This window comes from Lonchura striata, chromosome 3, assembly GCF_050655825.1.
Source record: "Lonchura striata isolate lonStrDom1 chromosome 3, ASM5065582v1, whole genome shotgun sequence".
Taxonomy (NCBI): Eukaryota; Metazoa; Chordata; class Aves; order Passeriformes; family Estrildidae; genus Lonchura; species Lonchura striata.
This window is the reverse complement of record NC_140705.1, coordinates 36,067,316-36,089,560: the sequence shown is the minus strand read 5'-3', so window position 1 is coordinate 36,089,560 and position 22,245 is coordinate 36,067,316. Positions and strand designations below refer to the sequence as shown.

The 22,245-nt window shown below is 35.5% G+C and overlaps 1 protein-coding gene across 6 annotated transcripts in view; it reads left to right on the top strand.

The window, feature by feature from the left end:
- RNGTT (RNA guanylyltransferase and 5'-phosphatase) overlaps positions 1-22,245 on the top strand; it is a 169,512-nt gene that overhangs the window by 63,919 nt on the left and 83,348 nt on the right. For all 6 annotated transcript variants that reach the window (XR_014954231.1, XR_002466815.4, XM_085576439.1 and 3 more), the window contains one exon: positions 16,342-16,410. Coding sequence is in view for 4 of the 6 variants with exons in the window: in XM_085576439.1 (XP_085432565.1) it covers positions 16,342-16,410 (69 nt within the window). In the remaining 2 variants the exon portion in view is untranslated. The remainder of the gene's footprint in view (positions 1-16,341; positions 16,411-22,245) is intronic.

The window sequence follows — 22,245 nt, the reverse complement described above, 5'->3', positions numbered from 1 at the left end:
CTGCATTTGAAATGATTGTGTTTCAAATGAAGTTCAGTCAAAATTTTTTTACCCTAATGTATTGCCACCATCTTAAAAGCATCTTTGAGATATGAATATCTATACACTTTTAATTTATTGGGATATTTGGGGTTGGTGTATGGCTTCTTTGGTGTTTTTTCCTTGGATTTTTTTTTTTTTTTTTTTGGTTGGTTGATAGACTCTGAAGCCTTCTACGTTTTGGAGTTTAGGTTACACATTTTTCTTTTTGTACAATGTACATTATAGAGTATTTTTGTCATCATTTCAGTCTTACATAGTGAAATATGTTATTTTTACTGCTCTTACAACAGGAAGCTTCTTGGAGGGCTTGAAATCTGGTCATTATTTTCAATAAGCAAGAAGTTTTATGTCAGTATTTCAGAATTGTTTGTGTGTCCTATGATAACTGTAAGGAGGTTTAGGTAGTAGTACCAGTATTGATGTGGAGGTGTATCTAAGGCAATATTGGTAAACACTTAAGAGAAATAATTATTGGTTCAAAATAGATTTCAAATCTATATCTGCTCAAAAGAATAGTATTCATAAAAATATATTCTCAAAAGATCAATATATAAACTAAGAATTATTGTTGCTCTTAATTACCTCAAAATACCTTTTTAATTTCATTACTTCTGTGAACTTGATGAGTATGATTCCTGTAACACTTCCTTAGGGTAATGAAGAAAGGCTTGCATTTTCATACTCATTATAACTTTGTGAATTTTTCATTATGTATGGTCAGAATACACTATAAGCAATAGTCCAGTCTATTGAAGCATTGTCCTATTCTGAAAAAAGACTACTTAAAAATAGTATTGTTTTGCCCAAAGAATCTTTATCCTATTTTTGTTTAGTCATCTCTGCAACTATAGCAAGAAATATAGTGATGAATAACTCATCAGTATAGCTGAAAAAGCGAGCAGACTTCCTCTTGCTTCAATGATAAATGTCTTGAGAGAGTTTGCTAGCTCTATGTGCAGGAAAAGCAAGATCTGCAGGAAAATAAGGAATTACTTCTATCCTCTAAGTCTGTTTATATCCATAAATCTCCCTCCAGAGATAGGTGCTGCTGAATGGATCCTAAAGGATGACAAGTGGGACCTGCTTAGGTAGATCTCCTTATGTTCAATTAGACGTTTTTTCTTTCCCAAGAAGAGTTGGATCCTTTCATCTTTAGAAAGGGTCTAACAGGATCCTTCCTTTCTTGACTGTAATGAGCAGCTTTGTGGTGCTTAGTTGCTGGCTGGGGAAAAACCACGACAAGATCCTTAAAGATCCTTGAGTAGTCTCAGAAAAGCTGTGATATTTTTAAGCCTGGGTTTCTTCCCTACTTTCTTCCGAGTGTGTTTCACTGAGAGAAGATGTGACTTCTTAAGTCACCCCCAAAGCTTGTTGTTTTCAAAGATTAAGGTAGCAGTCCTTGGACACAGATAAGATGACTCTCTAATTTCACCAGCATATTCAAGACTGAAAATCAACATACCTTGTCAGAATGGTTTCATCAAAACTTTAGGCATTTTTTATTCAGTGTAGCAGGGGTTTGCTTTGGATCAAGAAAAGAATCAAGTGTACTTCATCACATCCGATTTTTGTTTTGAGAAGCTTTAATTTTTGAAACATGTTCTCAGGATGCAGTTTGAACTTCACAAGAGAATGCTCTAGACCTCTTTTTCACAGCCTCCCCCCATCATTCCTTTCTATGATCTGAGTTAAGACATTCCATTCCATTCCATTCCATTCCATTCCATTCCATTCCATTCCATTCCATTCCATTCCATTCCATTCCATTCCATTCCATTCCATTCCATTCCATTCTTTTTATTAAAAATAGTGTATCAGTAAATGTGTGTTAGATTGTGTGGACTGTAGGAAGATTACTCAAAAGGCCAGGAGCTTCATTGCTATAGTTAATAGCAGAAAAAGTGGGTAAAACGTTTAATTATACCAGAAAAAATGAGTGTTTTCCATGTAGACTTAGTTATTTTCAGTGAAAAAGTGGAAGTAATTACTTGAAACAGCAGTAAACTTTGTGCTGTGTTATATAATACATCCACTAATGAAAATGTTCTTTGAGTTATGGATTTGGAACTTTAATACCAGAGTTAGGTACTGACTGATTTTTTTTTTTTTTTTAATCTGGAAATCAATTTACTGTGAAATGAAATGCACTTTTAAAGTGCAATTATAAAGTATGGCAGCATTTGTGTGTCTTGAGATTTAGTTTTGGATTTTGGAAATAAGTGCTTTATAATACTGCCTTCAGTATTATTTTAAGATGTTTGAATGGACTTTTATTTTTTGTAAGACTGAGTTTTAGTGGTAAGACAAAAGAAACAAACAGTCACTGGGGAGCAGCAAGTCGAAGTTGTGTATTCTCAGTCTCTAAAAATATTGCCTTCTTGAACTCTGATATTGATGAAGAAAGCAATATCACTAAAGTTTTTTTCATCTATAATCAATTAAACACAGATTAGTATTTTAGTGTTAGCTAGGAACTTCCTTTTAATGTAACTTCCATGTTCTCTTAGACATTTTTGAACAAAGTTGAATTTTTGGTGTTTGTCATTACACTTGCATGATTGGTCACTTTTGTTGCATAGCTTGTTTTCTTTGCATTTATGGATTTGCATCAGATTTCAAGGAGATGATAAATTCTCCCACCCATTGTGAAAGGATTGCAGCAGTCAATGAAGCTGAGTTTTAAGTTAGTTCTTTAAATACTTGGTACTCTTAGGCTTTGAACCATGGCCTTGTATTTACAGGAATATTAGGCTTTTCAGCAAGACTTTATTTTCATTATATTGAGCAGGAAGTACAGGTACATAGAAATATATCCTTGGAAGTTGTCCAACTCTTGGCTTTCCTTGCTTAAACCAATTCACAGTTCTCTTGCAAGGCATTTTTGTGTGGACAATCTCAGTCTGGATGTCATGACTAAAACCCATTTTCTACTGAAAATTCTGTCTAGCAGGAGTAGGAAAAAGGTTCCTTTCTGTGTAGTCTGTGGTCCCATGGAGAATTGTGCCCATCACTTTCAATGGAACAAAAGGGCTAAAGGTTAAACAATGATACAGGTCAAATGAACAACCTTTTGCAAATGTTAGCACACTGCATGTCAATGACTTGTCAGTTCTTAGACTATTATCTGGTTTTAAAATGACAGCTTGTCCTAGAGGGATTAGAGAAAAGGTAATCTCTGCTGGAAGATTAAATGGTCTAGGATCCTTTTAAAAGTTTTCAGTCAAATCTGTGAACTGACACGTGACTTACTTTGTTCTCTGTGTTTATTTGACATTTAGATTTTTATTTTTACTTTTTAAAAGTGCTTTTGCTGTAGTTAGGAGAGGTGGAATGTTTAGAGTTTATACCAACAAAGGTATAGATCCTGTTGAGATGGTTTGCTTTGAAAAATTAAGCGGCTGTGGACTTCTGATGATGCAGGAGAACGTGTAAATGCACATTTTGCTGATGTTCATGTGTTTTGCAGGCAGCTGAGGCAGCTGTAAGCTAGTATTTGCATGCTCTGAAAGAGTGAACCCTGATAAAGGGCAGAATATGCAGACATTGCTCATCCATGTCTGCCAAGAGAGCTGTTAACCAAAACTGACTGAAAATGACAAGGCCCTGTCTTATATCTCCAAGTTGCCTACAGACAACACGTGGAGAAGCTTTGCAGTCATGGGACAGAAGACAGAAGAATTGCGTGGCAACAGTGGTGGTTCCAGAAGTGTCAAATACTCTATTTATTGAAAATCTTGAATTTCCCCATGTCAGTGGAGAGGGAATGTTACCATCTGGAGGTTTTTTATTGCCAAGAACACTTGTTTCCTCTGTTTTTATTTTTGTTTTTATTTTCTATGCCTTCAGGAGAAGTTTAATCGCCTTACCGTTCAATCTTGCATCTCCTGACCTAAAGTTGGCAGCCATTCTTCATGTCTGGCCTACATCATATTCCTCACTCCATCTGTTCCCTTCCAAGGTCTTGGCCTATTTATCACCTTTTAGTTGTCTTCTAACCCCTGTCCCCTCTACCATTTTGTTTCTGTTTGTTTTTATTTCTTCATTTCTTACATTTCTTCCTCACTTACTCCTGGTCCATCTCTCCAAGAATGGAAAATTTAATAGTGTAAAAGCAGTATTGCCTTATTTCACCCTTAGATGGTTTTGTGCTGGTATAACCTTCATTTAAATCTTTTTGGCATGCTTTTCTTCCTGTAAACACAAATAACAATTGACCTGAGGAACTTAGTAAACAAATAGGGAATAAGAAGCTGCAAAGATGTTACCTTGTTCTTATACTAGAATTTGAAATCTTTGTTTGGCAGCTGTCTTATATCCCAGCATGTAGTACTTCAGCCAGATTGCTCAAAGTTATTTCACCACATGAATTGTAAAGGTAAGTACAGCCAGTCAGCCCAAGTGGAAGCTTTGTAAATTGTAAGATGAAATAGGTGGCTAAACTGAAGATGTTGAGCTGAATATAGGTTACTGCCACTTGAAATTCAGTGCTTGAACTGCAGCTGTTTCATGCAGCCAGATGCAGCACTGCAGTGATGTGAATACTATTTGGTAAACAAAATTTCTCTCAGTGAGAGGTTGAGGGTAGCAGAGACTTTGTAAGTGGGGTGTCCAGCTGCCTCTGTTCCTTTGCTTTCTGTGGGACAGGGAGGCAGCAGCTACTTGCTTAGATTTGGGTTCCCTCAAGCTAGGGCAAACACTGACTCAGCTGTGGCTAACTTCTCAGCATCCTTGCTTTGCTGGAGTCACTTAAGGAGACCCATTCACGAAGAAGAATCTATGTTTGTTTCCTGGAGTAAACAGAAAGGATTAGGCTACTTGCTTTTGGTTATTATTATTTATGATGTTGAAGGTCAAGTATAATATTTCAGCACAGTAGTATTTTGGTTAGGAAAGAAGTTTTTTCTTTTTGTTTAAGAAATTATTCACACATTAGTTACATTTCACATTTTTCAGAAAGTTATCTGCTGAAGTTAAAACAGAGTCTTGGATATTTCCATGAAGGATTATTTTCATAATTTGTGGCCCATGTTAGATATTGCTGGTGGTACAAATTAATGTAGAATGATTCAGTTGTGGAATATGCAATTAAATTCTGACTTGTCAAACTATCGTGTTAGAAAGAAAGCATTGAAACTAGTGGAAAAATAAAGGCTTATGCACAAAATGTTCTACTTGGTGCACGTTGTAAGTTTAAACATCAGGACAATACATACTCAGCTTAGCTTTTAACACTTTAACATTAGATTTGAATATTCTAACATTTTTGTAAATTAATTTCTTCTGTATTTGGTACAGTGGAAATACCATATACCTTTCTAAGTAGGAAAAGTGTCTTTAACAATGATTTCTTCTTTCAGTTTTATGGTGTATTACCAAACCAGGGAAATGCAAATCTGTTTGGACTTAATTACCAGTTGGTATGCCAGTATGAACAATTGAATTGTATATTTGATATCTTCTGAATTAGTTGGAAGACTCAGCTGTGGTGACTAAGTGGGTCGCTCCACTCATTAATTGAGGGGCAACTGTTTAATATTGTCCATTGTGCCACTTCACAGCCTGTCACTTTCCAAACTGCCTTCTGGCAATGCAGCTCCACAGGGAAGCCATCAGCCTTCTCCTATTGGAATGACGTTCAAGAGACATGCACTTAATTTGGATAAAATGAATAAAAGCACAAAGAGAATGGTAAAGATAGTGGTGAAATTTAAAGCAGTTTATTATAAAGCAGGATTATAGGACATCGCTACTAGCTGCTTCTTTTCTTGTAATATGCTCAATTTTGAGAAAAAACCCCCAAAACCAGACTCTGAACAACGTTAATCTTTAAAATAAAGAAATTACAAAATCTTAGCATTTTACTATTATGGCTTTACAGTTTTAATTTCAACTTTGTTGCAAATAAAGCCCTCAATTGCCTTTACATAGCAGAAGAATCCAGTTTTTTTAAACACCCAGAATATGAAGTTAAACCTTAATTTTTGTGTTAAAATCAATGCTTCAGGCCCAGTATAAAATATTAGCCCAGTTTAAATCAGGAATTGTAGCAGTAAATATATGAAAACATTATGTATATAAGTTTTGTGTCTGACTGAATTATTGTATATACAGCTTTGTCTTTGTTGATAAGTCTTATTAGAAATGCTTAATAAAATAAAAACCTCAATTATCTGACTTAATTAAAACAGACCTATCCACGATTTTTGCAACCAGAGACCAGATTATGTAGGAACAGTTTACTCAGGGGCTGGATAACAGATAAACCTTATCAAGTATGTAACTGTGGAAGATCATTCAGGCCATTGTACTCAACCCAGTGCCATACTTTCCTTTGACATTAGAAGAACTATTGAATGTAGTATTTGGTCAAACCCAGAATATTAGGGAGCTTGCAAGCATCAGTGATGCTTGCAATGAGAGTAATAAGAGCCTTGTTCAGTTGAAAACATTACAGACTTTACCGAGCATCTTTCATCCATTCAGGGATGCCACAGATTGCAGCTAATGTGTAAATAGTTCAAAGTGTGTGCTAGTGGAACCTGTTAAATCTCCTCCAGCTCCAGGAAGACTGTAATCTCAGATGGGTGTGTTCTGCCAGGCAGGAGAGTGTGGGGAGAGTGATGTGGGCAACATACCCCATGCCTAAAGGAAAGAAAATGAAGTCACCGTGGTTTGAAACAGAGAGCTCTGAAGAGCGCAGTACATGAAATGGCCAAGCCATGAAATATATTGCTGTTTCTTCATCAGGAAAACTAAATATGAAATATCAGTGTTTGGCAGGGTCATTCCCACAAAACTTTGAGGAGTGCATGTTTCTCTTAATTTTGAAGCTATCACAAAAGTAAATTAGAGTTTCCTGGAGGAGCTTATTGCTCTAATTTGAAAGAAGCATTTGGAAACATCGTAGTTAATTGATGTCAGTTTCTCAATTGTGTTTTGGAGAAGAGATTGACAGTGAGAAATGCCTCATGCTTATTTTGAATTCAGGAATGCAGATGTGCTGTCAAATTCAGCATTAACACACATAGTGCTTATGTTATTCTTGGGTATTGTTTTGAATATATTATATGCATAACCTTTGGAGTTGTTCACTCAGAACCAGCACATGGGTGATAGTTCAGTAGAGCTCTTACTGTACTATGCTCTAGGTTTTCCTAAGGTGTCTCCAAATAATTAAGAAACATGGCATACAGCTAGTGTTATTAGCATCTTTGAAGAGTGCTGTTAATGCATTAGCTGCAAAGCCAAGACGATTAAAAAAAAATTAGAACCATCAAACTTGATTCCCTGCCACCCTCACAATCTAATTTATTCTTGTTCACAATAGCATTTTTTTCCTGTATGGCTGGGTAGTGAAATCAAACTAGTGTGGTTCTTAGTTGCATCCCAACACACTTTTTCCTAAGAGGTGCATCATGGCACAAAGCAACCTACAGAGAGAAGGGTTGAATCTCTTTCGCTTTCTTGCTTGGAGGTGTTGCCCATTTCCTACCACATGAATATAAACTGGAATTTCTACTGTCTTCCTCAACTGGAAAAAATGTGGACTCCATTGATTATTTTCTGCAGAATTGCTATTCTAAAGGATAATGAAGAGTGGTGTCATTAGAATGCTAATGACTAGTAGTTTGGGCCCTTGTCAATCGCTGACTGTGAAATTATAAGAGCAAATGGCTGAGGAAGACACTCTACAGTAGATGTGATTCTTGGAATTACGTTATTTTTGGTCTATGGTCTACTGAGTAGCATTAAATCTTCAGCATATTTGACTTTGTACAGAAGGGAGTCTGGGAGCCCTGCACATCTCACTTTTCTGCAGGAAACAGAATACTTGGAGCTAAAGTGCAGACTGCAGGTACCAGTGGCAGCCTAGATCCACAGCCTTTCAGCTCCATTCACATGAAATGCAAAAGAGCCCTCAAATGAGAACACGTTAATAATATGTCTGAGAGGGCTGTTGTAGTGATAAGTGAATGTTTTTTTCAATGCTCCTGCTGAGTTTCTAACTAGTTGTAGACAGAGGAGAGTACATGGTTGCCAGAATTAGATCACCTTCCTTCCTCTCTGTGCGTGCACCTGTCTGTTGCCACTTCATGTTATTTCAGCCTTACTGCTCACACTGTTACTAGTGCAGAGCTTGTGGAGGTTCAGTGGAAGTTTCCAGGTGACTTCCTGTCCTGCTATAATGGGCTGTACATGGGAGAGGTGACCCCTGGTAAATCTGACCTCCACAAAGTGCTGAGAAATGCTAAAAAGTGACCTGCCCACAAAAGGATTTCCTCTTGCCATTATCTGTAATTAAAACAAATGGAAGACTGTCAGTGAATTTTTTTTTTTTTTTTTTTTTTTTTTTTTTTTTTTTTGTGTGGAATATGAATTTCAGATTGAGCATCCTCTATATTATTAGTGATGCTCAAAAGGGTAAAACAGTGTATTCTCTACGGGAATGCTTGCTAAACATCCATGGAGGAGTGTAGAGAGGAAGCTACTCTCTTGCATACTTCTTTTGCAAAAAAATATTTGTTGCTAGAAACTGGTCAGACTGTGAAGTATGAACATACCTTTCAAAAGAGAGAAACATGCCTTGCATGCTCACTTTTTTCAAGTCTCCTATCTTTAGCAGATCTTTAGTACTGGATTCTGGTCTATTGTGTTTAAAATTACTAGGGTATTCCTTATGGAATTCTTAAAACCTACTTCAGTGACCAGTTGTTGCCAATGTGTTTTTGTTGTGACTGTTGGCTATTCCTACACCTAACAGATGGCACTCGTGTACATTGACAAGCTGTGGGATAGCTGAGCATTACTAATAAAACCTATCACATGTTAAACTTGACCTGACATTAATCAAGTTTTGAATGCTACAAATGATTCATGGATAATAATTAGTCTCTTGATCATATTAGTGAACATCAGTCTCACAATGCTGCCATTATCTGCCTTCATTCTTATAGGGAACAAATCTATTGCCATAATTAGGTGTTTTTCATATCTTTTGAGCCAAAATGTTCTGTATGATTAACTTGGTAAAGAGGTTATTTTTAGTCTTTCAGAATGATTGATTTCAGAGCTTCTAGTAAATTAAAAAATTGAAAGGCTTTCCATAGAATAATATTTTATAAAAAGTACACATTTTAAAATTTTATCAACTGAAAAAATTCCCATACATCTTTACACAGTCATTTGATATATTTTTCATCACCATATGATTCAGCTGTTGCCAGAGATTACACAGTTCAAAATACTGATGATTTTGTTAAACAGGTGAACCTTGAGAGTTTACTTTTACTCTTTTTGTTAAGTTACTGGGTTACTGGTTGACATCAAGTACTTTCAATATGTACTTGTTCATACAGACATAATAATTTGCAGCTTTTCTCTGTTTTTGTCTAGAATTAGCATCTTGAGTTGGATGGCCATGTGAAAGCTAGGATTTGAGCTTTGAGCATGAATTTTTTAAAGGATTTTCCTACAGTTTTACAGCCCTGATTTTACAGCCGAAAAGCATAAAATTTCTTTTTAAGTAATGAGCAAGTGAGAAGTTTATACTTTGTGTTCCTTATGCAGTTAGGGCAAAGTAGATAATTTCACGGGTTTACTAAAAATGTAGCAGTTATCTTCAATATGTGTTGGTTCCTAATTAGCATAGGAAACTTCTTTAAGCAATTACTTCTTAGAGAGCTCAGATTTTAATTTATTTTCTACAGTTTTTGATCCTACTTTTCCTTTATGCATATTTTAGATCATTGACATGGACCAGGAAGTATTTTGTTACTTCATGATTTTTTCTTAGCATATTAGCTTAAGAATATTTAGTATAAGCTGTGGTTTTCTAACTGTATTCTCAGTTATGATGCATTTTCTTTCTTGCCTTTTATTGCTGGTAAGATAAATATAGCTAAATACAATAACTAATGAAGAAGGATGCATTATAGAATTGGACATTGCCCTGATGCAGATACACTTCAGCTGATACTGTTCTTACCCGATTTATTTGATGTAAGGTAGCATATCATATTTTGATTGATGCAGGGGAAACCAGGTCATGTTAAATTATTGAAAATCTGCTTTTCAACATTTTTATAGGTCATTTGGAGGAAAGCTTGAAATCATATAAATGAGAGATGACTTGTGGTTTTGAGAGGGAAATTAATGTTAACCATGAAGTAGAAATCTTTACTTTATGACCATGTTTTAAGTCACACTCCTGAGATCACGGACTGTGATTTCAGGATCTTCAGAATTACTTGGAAGGAACCACTTTGAAGCAAGCAGCCAGTTTTAATAAACCATTGGCTGGCCAAATATTTTGGCAAGTGCTCAAGTATGCAGAGATCTCCTTGAAAGGAATCTCCTGTGAAAGAGAACAGGGAGTGCATTTATTTTTTTTTTTTTTTTTTTTTTTTTTTTTTTTTTTTTTTTGTGCTGCTGTGGCCCTTCTGGAATATTCTGTGAGTCTAAATGGCATGGTTTCATTTGATAAAAACATGGTATCTGTGGGATATCTTTTGAGGACACATTGGAATATTTGAAGAGTTACATATGCTTCCTTACAAAATATTTCAAATATTTCAAATGTGAACTTTGTTTTTTTTAAAAAAAAAACAAAACCTCTAAGAGATGTCTTGGTCAGAGTCTAAAAAGTGGAGTAAGGAAGAAAAGCTGAAGGAAGAAAAAAATTGCTGAGAAATAGGAATTAATATTTTAATTGCACAGGCAGTACTTCATTGGACAGCTTAATGAAGATTGTGGTTCTCCATCACAGCATGCTGTAATTTGAGATTGCAGAGCTTTCTAAATAAATTACTTGGCACTTGAGCATATCATTTGAAGAGGAACTTATATATTTGTGAGAGGAGAAGGTTTCATCCTCATAGCTGTCTGAAAGTTAGTCTGAAATGATGATCCAGATTAAGTCTGGTTTGGAGCAGGGAAGATAGGAAGCAATAGAACTGCCATAGATGTATCTTTGATCATCTCCCATCTGCCCCCGGATTGTTAATTTACACTAGGTTTGTTTAGATCAGATGTTTTACTTGCTAAAAACAAGTAAATATTAAATGTTAGATGAGTTGTTGGAATCCTGAATGTGAAAAAGATAAAAGTCTGCATGGATTGAATTTCATGTGTTTGTATTTGGGTTTTTTTTCCCCTTTTTTAAATCTATACTTCAGAAGTTGTGTTCTCCCTTTAATTCTCAAAAACGTGAATTCTCCAGAGTCACTAAAGTTTATTTTTAAAGTTTTACCATGTATTTATAGCAATACAGTCAGTGAAATGAAGTCAAAACTTCTCAAAAGACTTTGGTTTGGGCTCTATTTCTTTTAAAATGTGAAGTAGCCAACTTCTGTTTGTGGAAAGGTTGAGATTCTGTGTTTAATTTTTAAATAATATATGCAACTTTTCTTCCCTATGACATAGTTACTCACATGCTATTTGATGATTTTTTGCTTTGAGACTGAAAGCAACTGTTCTGTTGGTACCTTCTCTGCTTTCAGACACAAAACAAACCAAAACAGATTGCAGGACAGGGGAAACTGGAAAGATCCTGGTGAGGAGAAAGGAGCTACAGCCACTTCCCTCACTTGACATTAGGCTGCATTTGATAATGTTTTGAAGCATTGCACAGCATCCTGTGTATCATCTGAAAGGAAGCTTATACCTCACCAAATGCATGCTTAGTTCTTTTTCAGGAGGCCTCCTTTTCAAAATATACTGTTTGAAAGGTGGAGTTTAGAATGTTAGTCATTTGGGTGATAGCTCCATCATTGCCTGATACAGACTGATTTATTTTTGGGAAATGTGATCGTTGGGATGAATCTGAGCCAGACTATTTTTGCATTATTTTAAATGATCTTAGCATAAAAGTCATTCTGTGGGATTTTTGATGTCATTCAAAAAGAGGATTTATGAAGATTTATGTAGTAGGTTATCTACACAGATGTATGAGCTCATGTTTATAAAACTCAACAGTTGTCAGGATGTAAGAATTTCTTTGAGGCTGATGGAGAGGGCTGTCATCCTTGGAGAAAGGGATAGTCCTTTAAGTTGGACTGAAACCTAAGACAATGAAGATGCTGGCTCTGTAAAGTTAGGAATGATAGTAGGCCCATGTATGAAGGTGTTTTATGTTCTGGCTGGCTGGCAATTAAATTAATAGCTTATTTGTAACTAATACTTTAGAGTGAAGTATATTTCCTGTTACAGCTCTCTGTAGAGTGAACAGGTCCAGATGATCAGTAATTTGAAGGTGGATCTGGAAAACTCCATAGGGACTGCAGGCAGAGTTCTTCTATCTTGACTTGAAGTGAAGTATATAGCAGTTCTGAAACTGAAAAAGCAAGGAAAAGGGACATGCATTTGTCTTGTATTATAACATTCAAAGGGATTTTTTCTGTATCCCTAAGTATTTCAGGAGGCTAGCAAGCAGTGTCAATTTTGAATCAGAAATGCAGACTAAATGGTTAGCAGTACTTGCATATTGTGACACAGGAGATCAATAATTGCTATATGTGTACAAGGACCTTAGTAAAATTATTTTGTAGAAAGTCAGCATGACTTTGCAGAGTCATCATTATATTTTAGAATCCTCATAACTCATACTGTGTTGTGTTTCCATGAGATTTTTTTTTTTTTTTTGCAAGGGGAAGGAAAAGGCACAGTAGTACCTGCTGGATTTATTTATTTTATGTATAATGTAATATCTGTGAACTCATAGAATTATGTGTCTTGGCTCAGAAATACCAAAACACTAATGAAAACCTATTAGCATTGTATGGAATCTGTATGCACTTAAATTTTCTCCCCTTCCTGCTGAAGGAGCAAAGTGATTTCTTCATTGGTATAAGTACAGAGAGATCTCTAAAGTGTGAATTTTCAATTATCCACAGAAGAACTGCTGACTGGTTCAGTGTTTTAGGAAAATCAGCTTCAGCAAGTTATTAGTGCTCTTTTGCTGCTCTTCTTCTCAGTGGTTAAGAGCAAGGAGAAATCCTGTTACTCATCATACAGCTCCACTCAATCCATATAAATATACCATTCTTTTGCTTAGAGAAGTGTTATTAGATGTAGGGATAATTTTAAATTTAGTTGAAAAGTATGAAAGGAAAAGTTTTAAATAATAGACTGTAATATGAGTATATGGCTTATTGCAATGTTCACGGGGAAGAAGGAAGCTGAAAGGAGTGAACAAAGGGGATCTCAGGTGAAAATAAATGCCATGAGGCAACATGGAATTGGATGCCAGAAGAGCTGGTTCACATGCATCATTTACCCATCTTTTATAAAATGTCATTGAGATGCATTGCACTTTATCTGATCCATGGCAGTCATCCCAGTCAAGCAGGTGTGCCATTTATCATGGCACCGATTAAAAAAGACCATTCTGTTCAAGTTAATTAGAAATTTGAACATGTGGAACGTTGAACAACTTTTTTTAAAAGATGAACCATGATATTTGCATTTGAAGTTCATAAACTGAAGAAATGTAACTTTTTTAGAGAAAAAGTACTTGCTTGTATGTCAGACATTTCTTTTCTGCTCATTTCTGTGTCATTCCAAACCTTCTGCAGTATTCGATGTCTGTGTGTTCTGCTGTTCACAGACAACCTTTACAGAGTTTAATTTTCAAGAAAATTTTTATGGGAATAATGCCAGGGAAAATTTACATTCCTTCCTCCATTCCCTTCCCCCAGTTACTAATCCTTTCTAGTGAAAATTCCTTTCTATTCAAATACATGTAATTGATCTAATGAGAATGAAAGTAGAATAACTGGGAGTACAAAGAAGTGTAGTTATCTGTTGAGGCTTGCTCTGGATTTGAAGTCCTTTTGTCTTTAATGTCTAATTGACACTTGGGAGGAGCTGTCTTAGTGAAAATACTGTGGACCTCCAAACAGAGCATGTTTGACTCTGAAACTGGATGGGAGGTTGATGGGACAGATGCCTTTACATTTTGTAATTCTGGCAAAGTAGTGAATTAAAAGTATCAGAATATATTTCTGAAATGTAAAAACTCTCCATTTATCAAGTTGTAATAGTACTTGAATGTAGTTTTCTAAAACTACATGTTCACCATAGTGGAGAGAGTTGCCAAACAGCATGATAATTATTTTCTGCTTTTGCACATACTCTAACTTGGAAGATTGTCTCTATAGTCTTAAGTTTTATTTTGGGATGGAATATATAATTCAGTTTTGTAAGCTCCAGCACCTAAGTAACTGTTTCCTCAAACTGTATTTCCCTTAAAAACTTGAAAAAGAGGCAGAAATAGAGGTGATTGATTTTTCTCTTTGCCACTTTGTTTAATGCCTTTTGATAAGTTAGTCAGAAATATATAAAAAGTAGTCTCAACTAGTTTGAAGTTTCTGTTTTGTTTTTGTTGGCTTGTTTTTTTTGTTTGTTAAATATCATTAAATATCATCATTCCTATGTTTAAGTATCATTATTCCTTATTATTAAATTGTTAAATTATTCATTATTAAATATCATTATTCCTTAATATTAACGTTATTCAGTGAGGGTTTTTTTGGTACCTGAATTTAAAGAAATCAGTCTTGTGCATTTTTGTAAGTTTGAAGCATACTCTTATTACAGATGACTGGCCAGTCAGTTTTGGAATTGCTAAGTAACTTGCAAGTGATCCATGGTGTGTAGAAATTTAAAAACTCCACTATTTAAAAAACTTTTTGGCATGTGTTTAAATGTTTTTCCAATGCACTCATTGCTCTAATCAAAACAAAGACTAACAATAGATTTATGAAAGAATTTAGGATTATTTTATTGTTTTTTGTGTAGTCATATGGTAGCAGATGCATTACATGGTGAGCTTCAGCTGTAAATTTCAAGACAGCAACAGGTTACAGCAGCAAGGTACAGCTTCAAGTTTCAATTATGGGTTTTCTCTTCTGAAAAATTGTGTTTCATTGGATAGTTTCTTATTCAGAATTAAATATTCTAAAAGTATTTTTCCACTTGAGAGTACTCTCATAGTGTGTTTTTTCCAGTTAAACTATATCTAAAAGTTGAATAGTGAAGGCTTTCTTTGTTGTTGGAGATGCAGGCACAAATACAGGCTAATGACTGCGTAAGAGAAAAAGCTAACTTTTTATGGCAAAATGATCAGTCACTCTGTGCAGTTACAGGTTTAAGTGAAGTATTTAGAATCATTATTGTTTGAAGTATTTGGCCATCAGGCTTTTAATCCATGAAACATGAAATTGCATTCCTTTTACTTGTACAGCCTTAGTAGATACAAATGTTAGTTCTCAGCTCCTTTCATACTTTGACTTCATTTGAATAATTTAGTCATAATTTGGTCAGCAGGTTATTAAGTTGAGTTGTAGAAAGAAAATGGTACAAAATTTTCAGTACAAATTTTTTGACCAGGCCAAAATTATGCTTTTAAAACTTGATTCAGTGACTGTGATTCAGTGATTCTGTATTTGCTATGTTTTATCACCATGTGGTTACTTTTACGCCAAAGTTTTTTCAAATACTACTAAAAGTATCTACAACTTCAGGACAGATTCTTCATCTCAACAGTAAAACAAATTGAAGTTAATAAAGAGATATTTTGGTAATTCTCCTAATTTTTGCCATTATATGTTGGTTGTAATTCTCCTTGATTATTTGCTTTTTCTTGGGCAAGTCAGAATTTAATATGGAAGTATATAATCAATTTTCATAACTGTTGACTAGCTGGTTTCAGTAGTTTGTTTAATTAGATGATTTTTCTCTGGTAAATTAGTCTTGATGGGTATATTTACCTCCATACAGAATTCACCATCTTTGAAAGCATTAAATAGAATATTCAGTATTTGTATTCAAGATACAAATTAATTCAAAGAGTTGGTTTTACAGTCATGTATCTGTGTTACTGGTTTATGCCCTAGTTAGGAAGTTTGTCAAACATGAATTTCAAATGATGCCCTGAAATATTTTTCAGGAAATAAGTTCAATCTAAAGTGCTACTTGTGTGTTAAAATAACAAATTAATTTTTTAATTTGCCCACAAATGACTGTAGTGTCCTGTATTAGAATTTATATTTCCTAGTTTTCTAGTTTATAGAATCATCTTGGTTTCTAAGTATTTCTTTTTGGACAAAGAATTTTCTAGCCTTGAGTATTCTTTGTAGAAACTGCTACTTTGTTGATGTTGACATTTCCCAAGCTCTAATGTTAAACCATAAATAAGCTGTTTACTGGCAAATGATTGCAGTAGTAACGTATTATCCACTACTACTCACTTTGATGTGCATTTCTCTATGGAAAAAGGATTTATTCTCTTTTGTTCTACAGCTCCTGGAAGGAAACTTTGCCAGAGAAGTTAGCCATGAAGTGGATGGACTGATATTTCAGCCTACAGGAGTAAGTAGCATAAAAAATGGATTTTTTTCTCAGTTTAGTTCCAGATTAAATTTTTGCTCTCACTCTCCACTCATCCATCTACTAGCTAGCTAATCTTTGTTTTGGTCAGGATTACTTCGCAGTGTTGTTTCTGACTAGTTGGTATCTCATTTGTAGTATGTGTGATTTCTTACTAATCAATGGTGTTAGTTTTCAGGAATCATCTCTTGTTTTTTTAGAGTATGTACTATGGATGTGTGCTGCTAAATAATGAAGGATTTTCTATGACTGCATGCATTCCATGAGTCTTTCGACCATGTTATTTTGCTTTTTCAAGGATGTTCACACATTAAAATGTCATTAAAATTTTTGACTTGTGTTGTTTTAGTGCAATTGAAGCATGATAAATTCTTGAGCCATGTCTGCTAGTGTAAGGGTATATGAGTGGCCTGGGGAGAAGTTACCAGAAGTACTACAGAAAACCAGAAAAAAATAATGCAAGTGGTTCCCAAGCTAGCATGGCCTCGTCCATTCTATTCCTCCTCCTGTTGCATCATATACAGTGGATACACTGCAATGTGTACTGTATATTAGTATAGATCATGGCTGTAGTATCATCCATGTTGGCTTTTTTCTTAAGCTGTAAGTCATAGGATGGTTTGAGCTGGGAGGGACTATAGACATCATCTAATTCCAGTCCCCTGCCAGAGGAGGGGTAGGGACACCTTTTACTCCATTCAGCCTGGCCTTGAACACTTCCATGGATGAGCATCCACAGCTTCTTTGGACAACCTGTTTCAGTGCCTGACCACCCTCATAATAAAGAATTTCTTCAAAATCTCTAATCTAAACCTACTCTCTTTCAATTCTAAGACATTCTGTCTTGTCCTTTCAGTACATGCCCTTATCAAAAGTCCCTCTCCATCTGTTTTTGTAGGCCCATTCTTAGATACTGGAAGGCTGCTCTAAGGTCTCCCTGGAGCCTTCTCTTCTCCAGCTTAAATATCCCCAACTCCATTAACCTGTTTTTGTAGGAGGGGTGTTCCAGCCCTGAGATCATCTCAGTGGCTCTTCCTGGGCTTGTTCTAATAGGTCCATGTCTTTCTTATGCTGGGAGTCACAGCTCTGGGTGCAGCTGACCAGGTGGGGTCTCATGAGAGCAGACGGCCAGAATCACCTCCCTTGCCCTGCTGCCTTTGCTTCCTGTGATGCAGTCCAGGGCATGATTTGCTTTCTGGGCTGAAAGTGCACACTGCCAGCTTCTGTTGAGCTTTTTACCTCCAAATCTTTCTCCCCAGGGAGAAAGTCTTGATTCATTCCTCACCCAGTCTGTGTGCTTGCGATTGCCCTGACCCAGGTGCAGGACCTTGCATTTGGCCCTGTTGAACTTGGATATTTGCACAAGCCCAGCTCAAGCCTGTCATGGTTCTTCTAGATGTCATCCCTTCCCTCCAGTGTGTTGACTGAATCAAGCAAGGAATTGTTTTCGATTATTTCAAATTTGACTGATATTTCTACCTTTCCAGTTACTTGTGGAAAGTACATGTGTACACTTTTCCAGTTGAAACATATTTTTCCTGGTCTATTTCCTATACTGTAGATATTAGGAAGGGGTGATGACACTCCCATCTGGAAATAAGATAAACCTCTCTATTTTAAGTTCTACATTAGCTAACTAAGCAATTAGGCCACATATTTTTTTTTCTATTTTTTTATTTCCTTTTTTTTAATACATAGCTGTTTCAAATTTAAAGCAGAACTACTAAGATAAAGAGAGTTCAAACTTTCATAAGAAATCCTGATGATGTCTTAGAATACAGTTAGAATCTAAAAATTGTAAAAGTTTCTCAGAAGCACTTCCCTGAAAATTGGAGGTTAAGCTAAGCAGAGTTACTACAGCTAAATTTGAAATTACCTTTTCTAATTGAAATGAACTTAGTGAAGAATGTATCTCTTAATCACTGTTACAGGAAATCAATATCTGATATGTTTTGTTTCTAGAACTTGTGTTTTCTGACTTGGCACACTGAAAAATGTATAACTCAACTAAAACAATTTTCTTTTATAAACACTTATAAAGGTTATTAATCTTCAGTATATTTATTTAATTTAATGTTCAGATTTTAATATTGTTTCTGAGTTTATGGAATGTAAGTTTGTTGCTTCTGATTTTCCTGGATGAAGCAATAGGCAGTTTTCTTAGTGTGGTAACTTTCTTAGTTGAGAAAGTGTAAGTAATCATGCTGGTTTTCCACTACAGTAATATATTTAGAGTGAAAAATATTCTTGTAGTCCTGTTACTTGGTAAGGAACCATTAAAGCTGAATAACTGAAAAGGATGAAGCTGATAGAGATGTTTTTTTTTTTTTGTTATGTGATACAGAGGGAATAAATAGGCAACCATACAAGAGCAATAGTGTAACAGTGCATGAATGACCCCTTGAGAATACTACCTGAAATAATTTTTGTGTTGTAGTTGAATGCATGATGTATTAGGTTTTTTCAGACAGAAAACAACGACCTCCTGTTGCTGATTGGGATGTAGAACTCTGAACTTTGGTTATTGTGAAAGTTAGAGACTTTTATAATGCCTGTTCATCTCAAGTGAAGAGATCATGACATATCCAGAAGAAAATGAAGAACTATATTTGTTGACATAATTGATCTTGCAGAAAAAAAGGATAGACAGAAATTATGTTGAGTTTTAGAAGATCAGGGAAATTCAAGAGCATCTTTTGGGAACTCCTGAAATCCAGTGTGTGTTTTTAGGAGTACAGAAATGTAGACAGGAATTGAAGCAAAATCACAAAGAATGAAGTGTCAGCAGAGGAAGATAAACAGAATGTCAACATGTACAGACAGAAAATTCTTTGGGGAAAATTACCCACACTTGCCATATTTTTGATCGGTGAAGCAGAATGCAGAAGTTAACTATTTAATACAAGGAATGTTGAGCTTATTTGTTCATACTGTTTGAAAGTCTTTCCTGAGTTTCCCTTCCCTTCTGCCCTAGTTTACTCAGAAGTGTTCCTCTTGTTGTCTGGTCTTAGACAAAGGCATCCAGACGTGAGTATATGTATATTCCCCACTAGCTACAGGCAGCAGTGGTATTGCGAGTCAATAGGGATGGAGAAAGAATGTTTTGTTGTTTTGAAGTTTGGTTTAATTCTGATTTGCAATAAAACTCAAAATATCCAAAATTATCTGTGAATATGCTTTTAGGATCTAAGAGCTCTTGGGTTTCTTGCTTTTCTCTTTGGTTTGAAGAGATTTGGCATCAAGTGTCTCTGTATTAGTCCAGTTTCAAGATATTGGTATGCTTTAATGAAAAGGGATTTGTGAAAAAGTTTTGCTACTGTATCTAGGGTTTCAGTTAGATGTAAAAAGGTTTGTTTTCTCCTGTTAGTATTGCTATTAAAATCTTATTATGAATAGCAAGGTTCTTGTACTAAAGCAGAAATTATTTTGCACTGTTACTCATGATGGTAGAAACAACATTAATGAGTAAGGAGATTGTTTTCTGCCTGTGCAGGTTGGTTTATTTTGCAAGATCAGACTAAGTGAGCATTATTATTCCTAATTCACTGGTTATTTGAGTTACTTATATTGTTTATTGCTTGGGGTATGCAAAGGTTTTCATTTCACAGTGACAGTTGAAAGACTGAGGCTGATGCATCCCATCCCCTTCTGATTTTCTCCCTTCTCAGTGTGAAAGCTTTCACAGATCATGAGAAGAGCATGTTTAGTGGACGTGATGGATGTTTTTGACTTGTTTATGTTTTGAGAATGCTTTGTAAGTAAGCAGCTTGATGTGATATGTTATTTTTTTGCAATTCCTGCATTAATATATCCTACTCTTAACAACTCTATTGCAAGAGACAAATGTCTTCTTACTATTGCTTCTCTTCTTCCCCATGTACTCTTCCTTTACTCTTTTTCTCTTCATCCATTCTCTTTATCCAGCAGCCTGTTTCCTGGTTCCTTTTGATTTCCCTTCTCTGTTGCTTCTCCATGACACTCTGTTCCTTACACTATTGTCTATCCACTTAAGATCCTATCACTATAACTCCCATATGCCTAAATCAGCTCTGTTCCATTTGATCAACTTTCTGGTTCTTCTACCTGTAACAGGTTGGCAGAGCAGGGCCCAAAGGTAAGTGCTAAGTAGGAGTAAAACACAGGAGCAGGAAACTTCATGGACAGGTATCTCACCCTGGGATCATGCCCCAGACAGAGTGAGTTAGTTTAAAGGTGAAAGCCACGTGCATTTACAGACTCTGAATACTTGTGTAAAGATTGGAAGCTTTCAGTCCTTTCTTTTTGAAATGTTGCATCAAAACAGGAAACTTATTGCATTTGTTTTAGAATACTTGCAGGTTGCCAGCCTATATGTTTTTTAATGATAATCTCAGAAATGACCTCTTCTGGTGGCAGAATTTGGTCTCTGGGCTCTGCCCACTCATCAGTGAAATTTCTTTTCATGTCTACTTTGTAAATATTACTTTTGCTAAATATTTCAGACTGTTTAATTTTTATGCTAGTAATCTCCTAATAACCAGCTTTCTTGCTGACTAAAACTTATTACTTTTCATTTGCTTTGGGAAAGGATGTAGGAATTATTTTCTTACTTTAGCCAAGTAAATGAAGACTCACTGGCAATCAGTTAGGAAGGCCTAAGGACAGCTTTTGAACATCAGTAGAAAGCTTGTATCACAATTTAAAGTCTTCTGGTTTGTGTTTGCCTCCTGAGCTCTTTTACATTTTTACATTGGCTCAGGCTGATTTCTGTTTGGTACTCCTCCATGCTCTCATTTTGGATGAGAAATAAAGTCCAGTTGTGTGGAATTGGGATTTTTAGAGGGAAGGACAAAGGGCAGCTGCTGAGCTCTGTTCTTCTAAGATAAATGTTATTTTAAAGAACAGCTGAATTATTTAATACATAACTCCCCATACTGAATACTAATGGAAAGCTTAGATTTTAAAATGAAAGAATAATGAATAGGTTTTTAAAACTGAATAACATTGCATGAGTTATTACTATATCTTCCTTCCCTTCCCTTGGCAGACTTAGTGGTGATCTGAAATGCTTGGTTGCCTGTTAATTATTTGTGCTATTCCCATTGTAAAATAGGCTGTGTTATTTTCTGTCATTTTGAAAGTTCTTCCAAAATCACCGAAGTTGAAACTGAATTAAATATATCCAAAAGATACCACCAAATAAACTATCTCCATGATTTGTTTCATTAAGCACTGCCAGTTAGTCATAAATAATCCTATATAATTGGAAAGCCTTTTCTTCCACAGTATATATTTTATCAAATGCTGTGTAAATCTTTAATCATAGGCATAGTCACTTGCTGGCTCATTTCTGAAGCTCAGATATCCTGTTTATCTGTGATGGGTAACAATTATTGTCATGTATTTCTGGTGCAATAGCAAGTAATGGCTTCAGGAAGCCTCAGATATACCAAATATACTTTCAATACCAAAGCTGATATATAAAGGCTTAGGAAGAATCATATGATAGCATAGATTTTTGCTTCTAACAAACACGTTTCTGGATTTAGTTTTCTGTTTTTGTAGTGATTCATGTAAGATTTGGAGGCGATGGAATGGAATAGAATGGAACAGACTATTTCAGTTGGAAGGGACCTACAGTGATCACCTAGTTCAACTGCCTGACCACTTCAGGGCTGGCCAAAAATTAAAGCATAATATTAAGCACATTGATCAAATGCCTCTTAAACAGGGACAGCTTTGGGGCATTGACTGCCTTTCTAGGAAGCTTGTTCAATGTTTCACCATCCTCTCAAGTACAGAAATACATCCTGATGCCCAGTTTAAAACTCCCTGGCA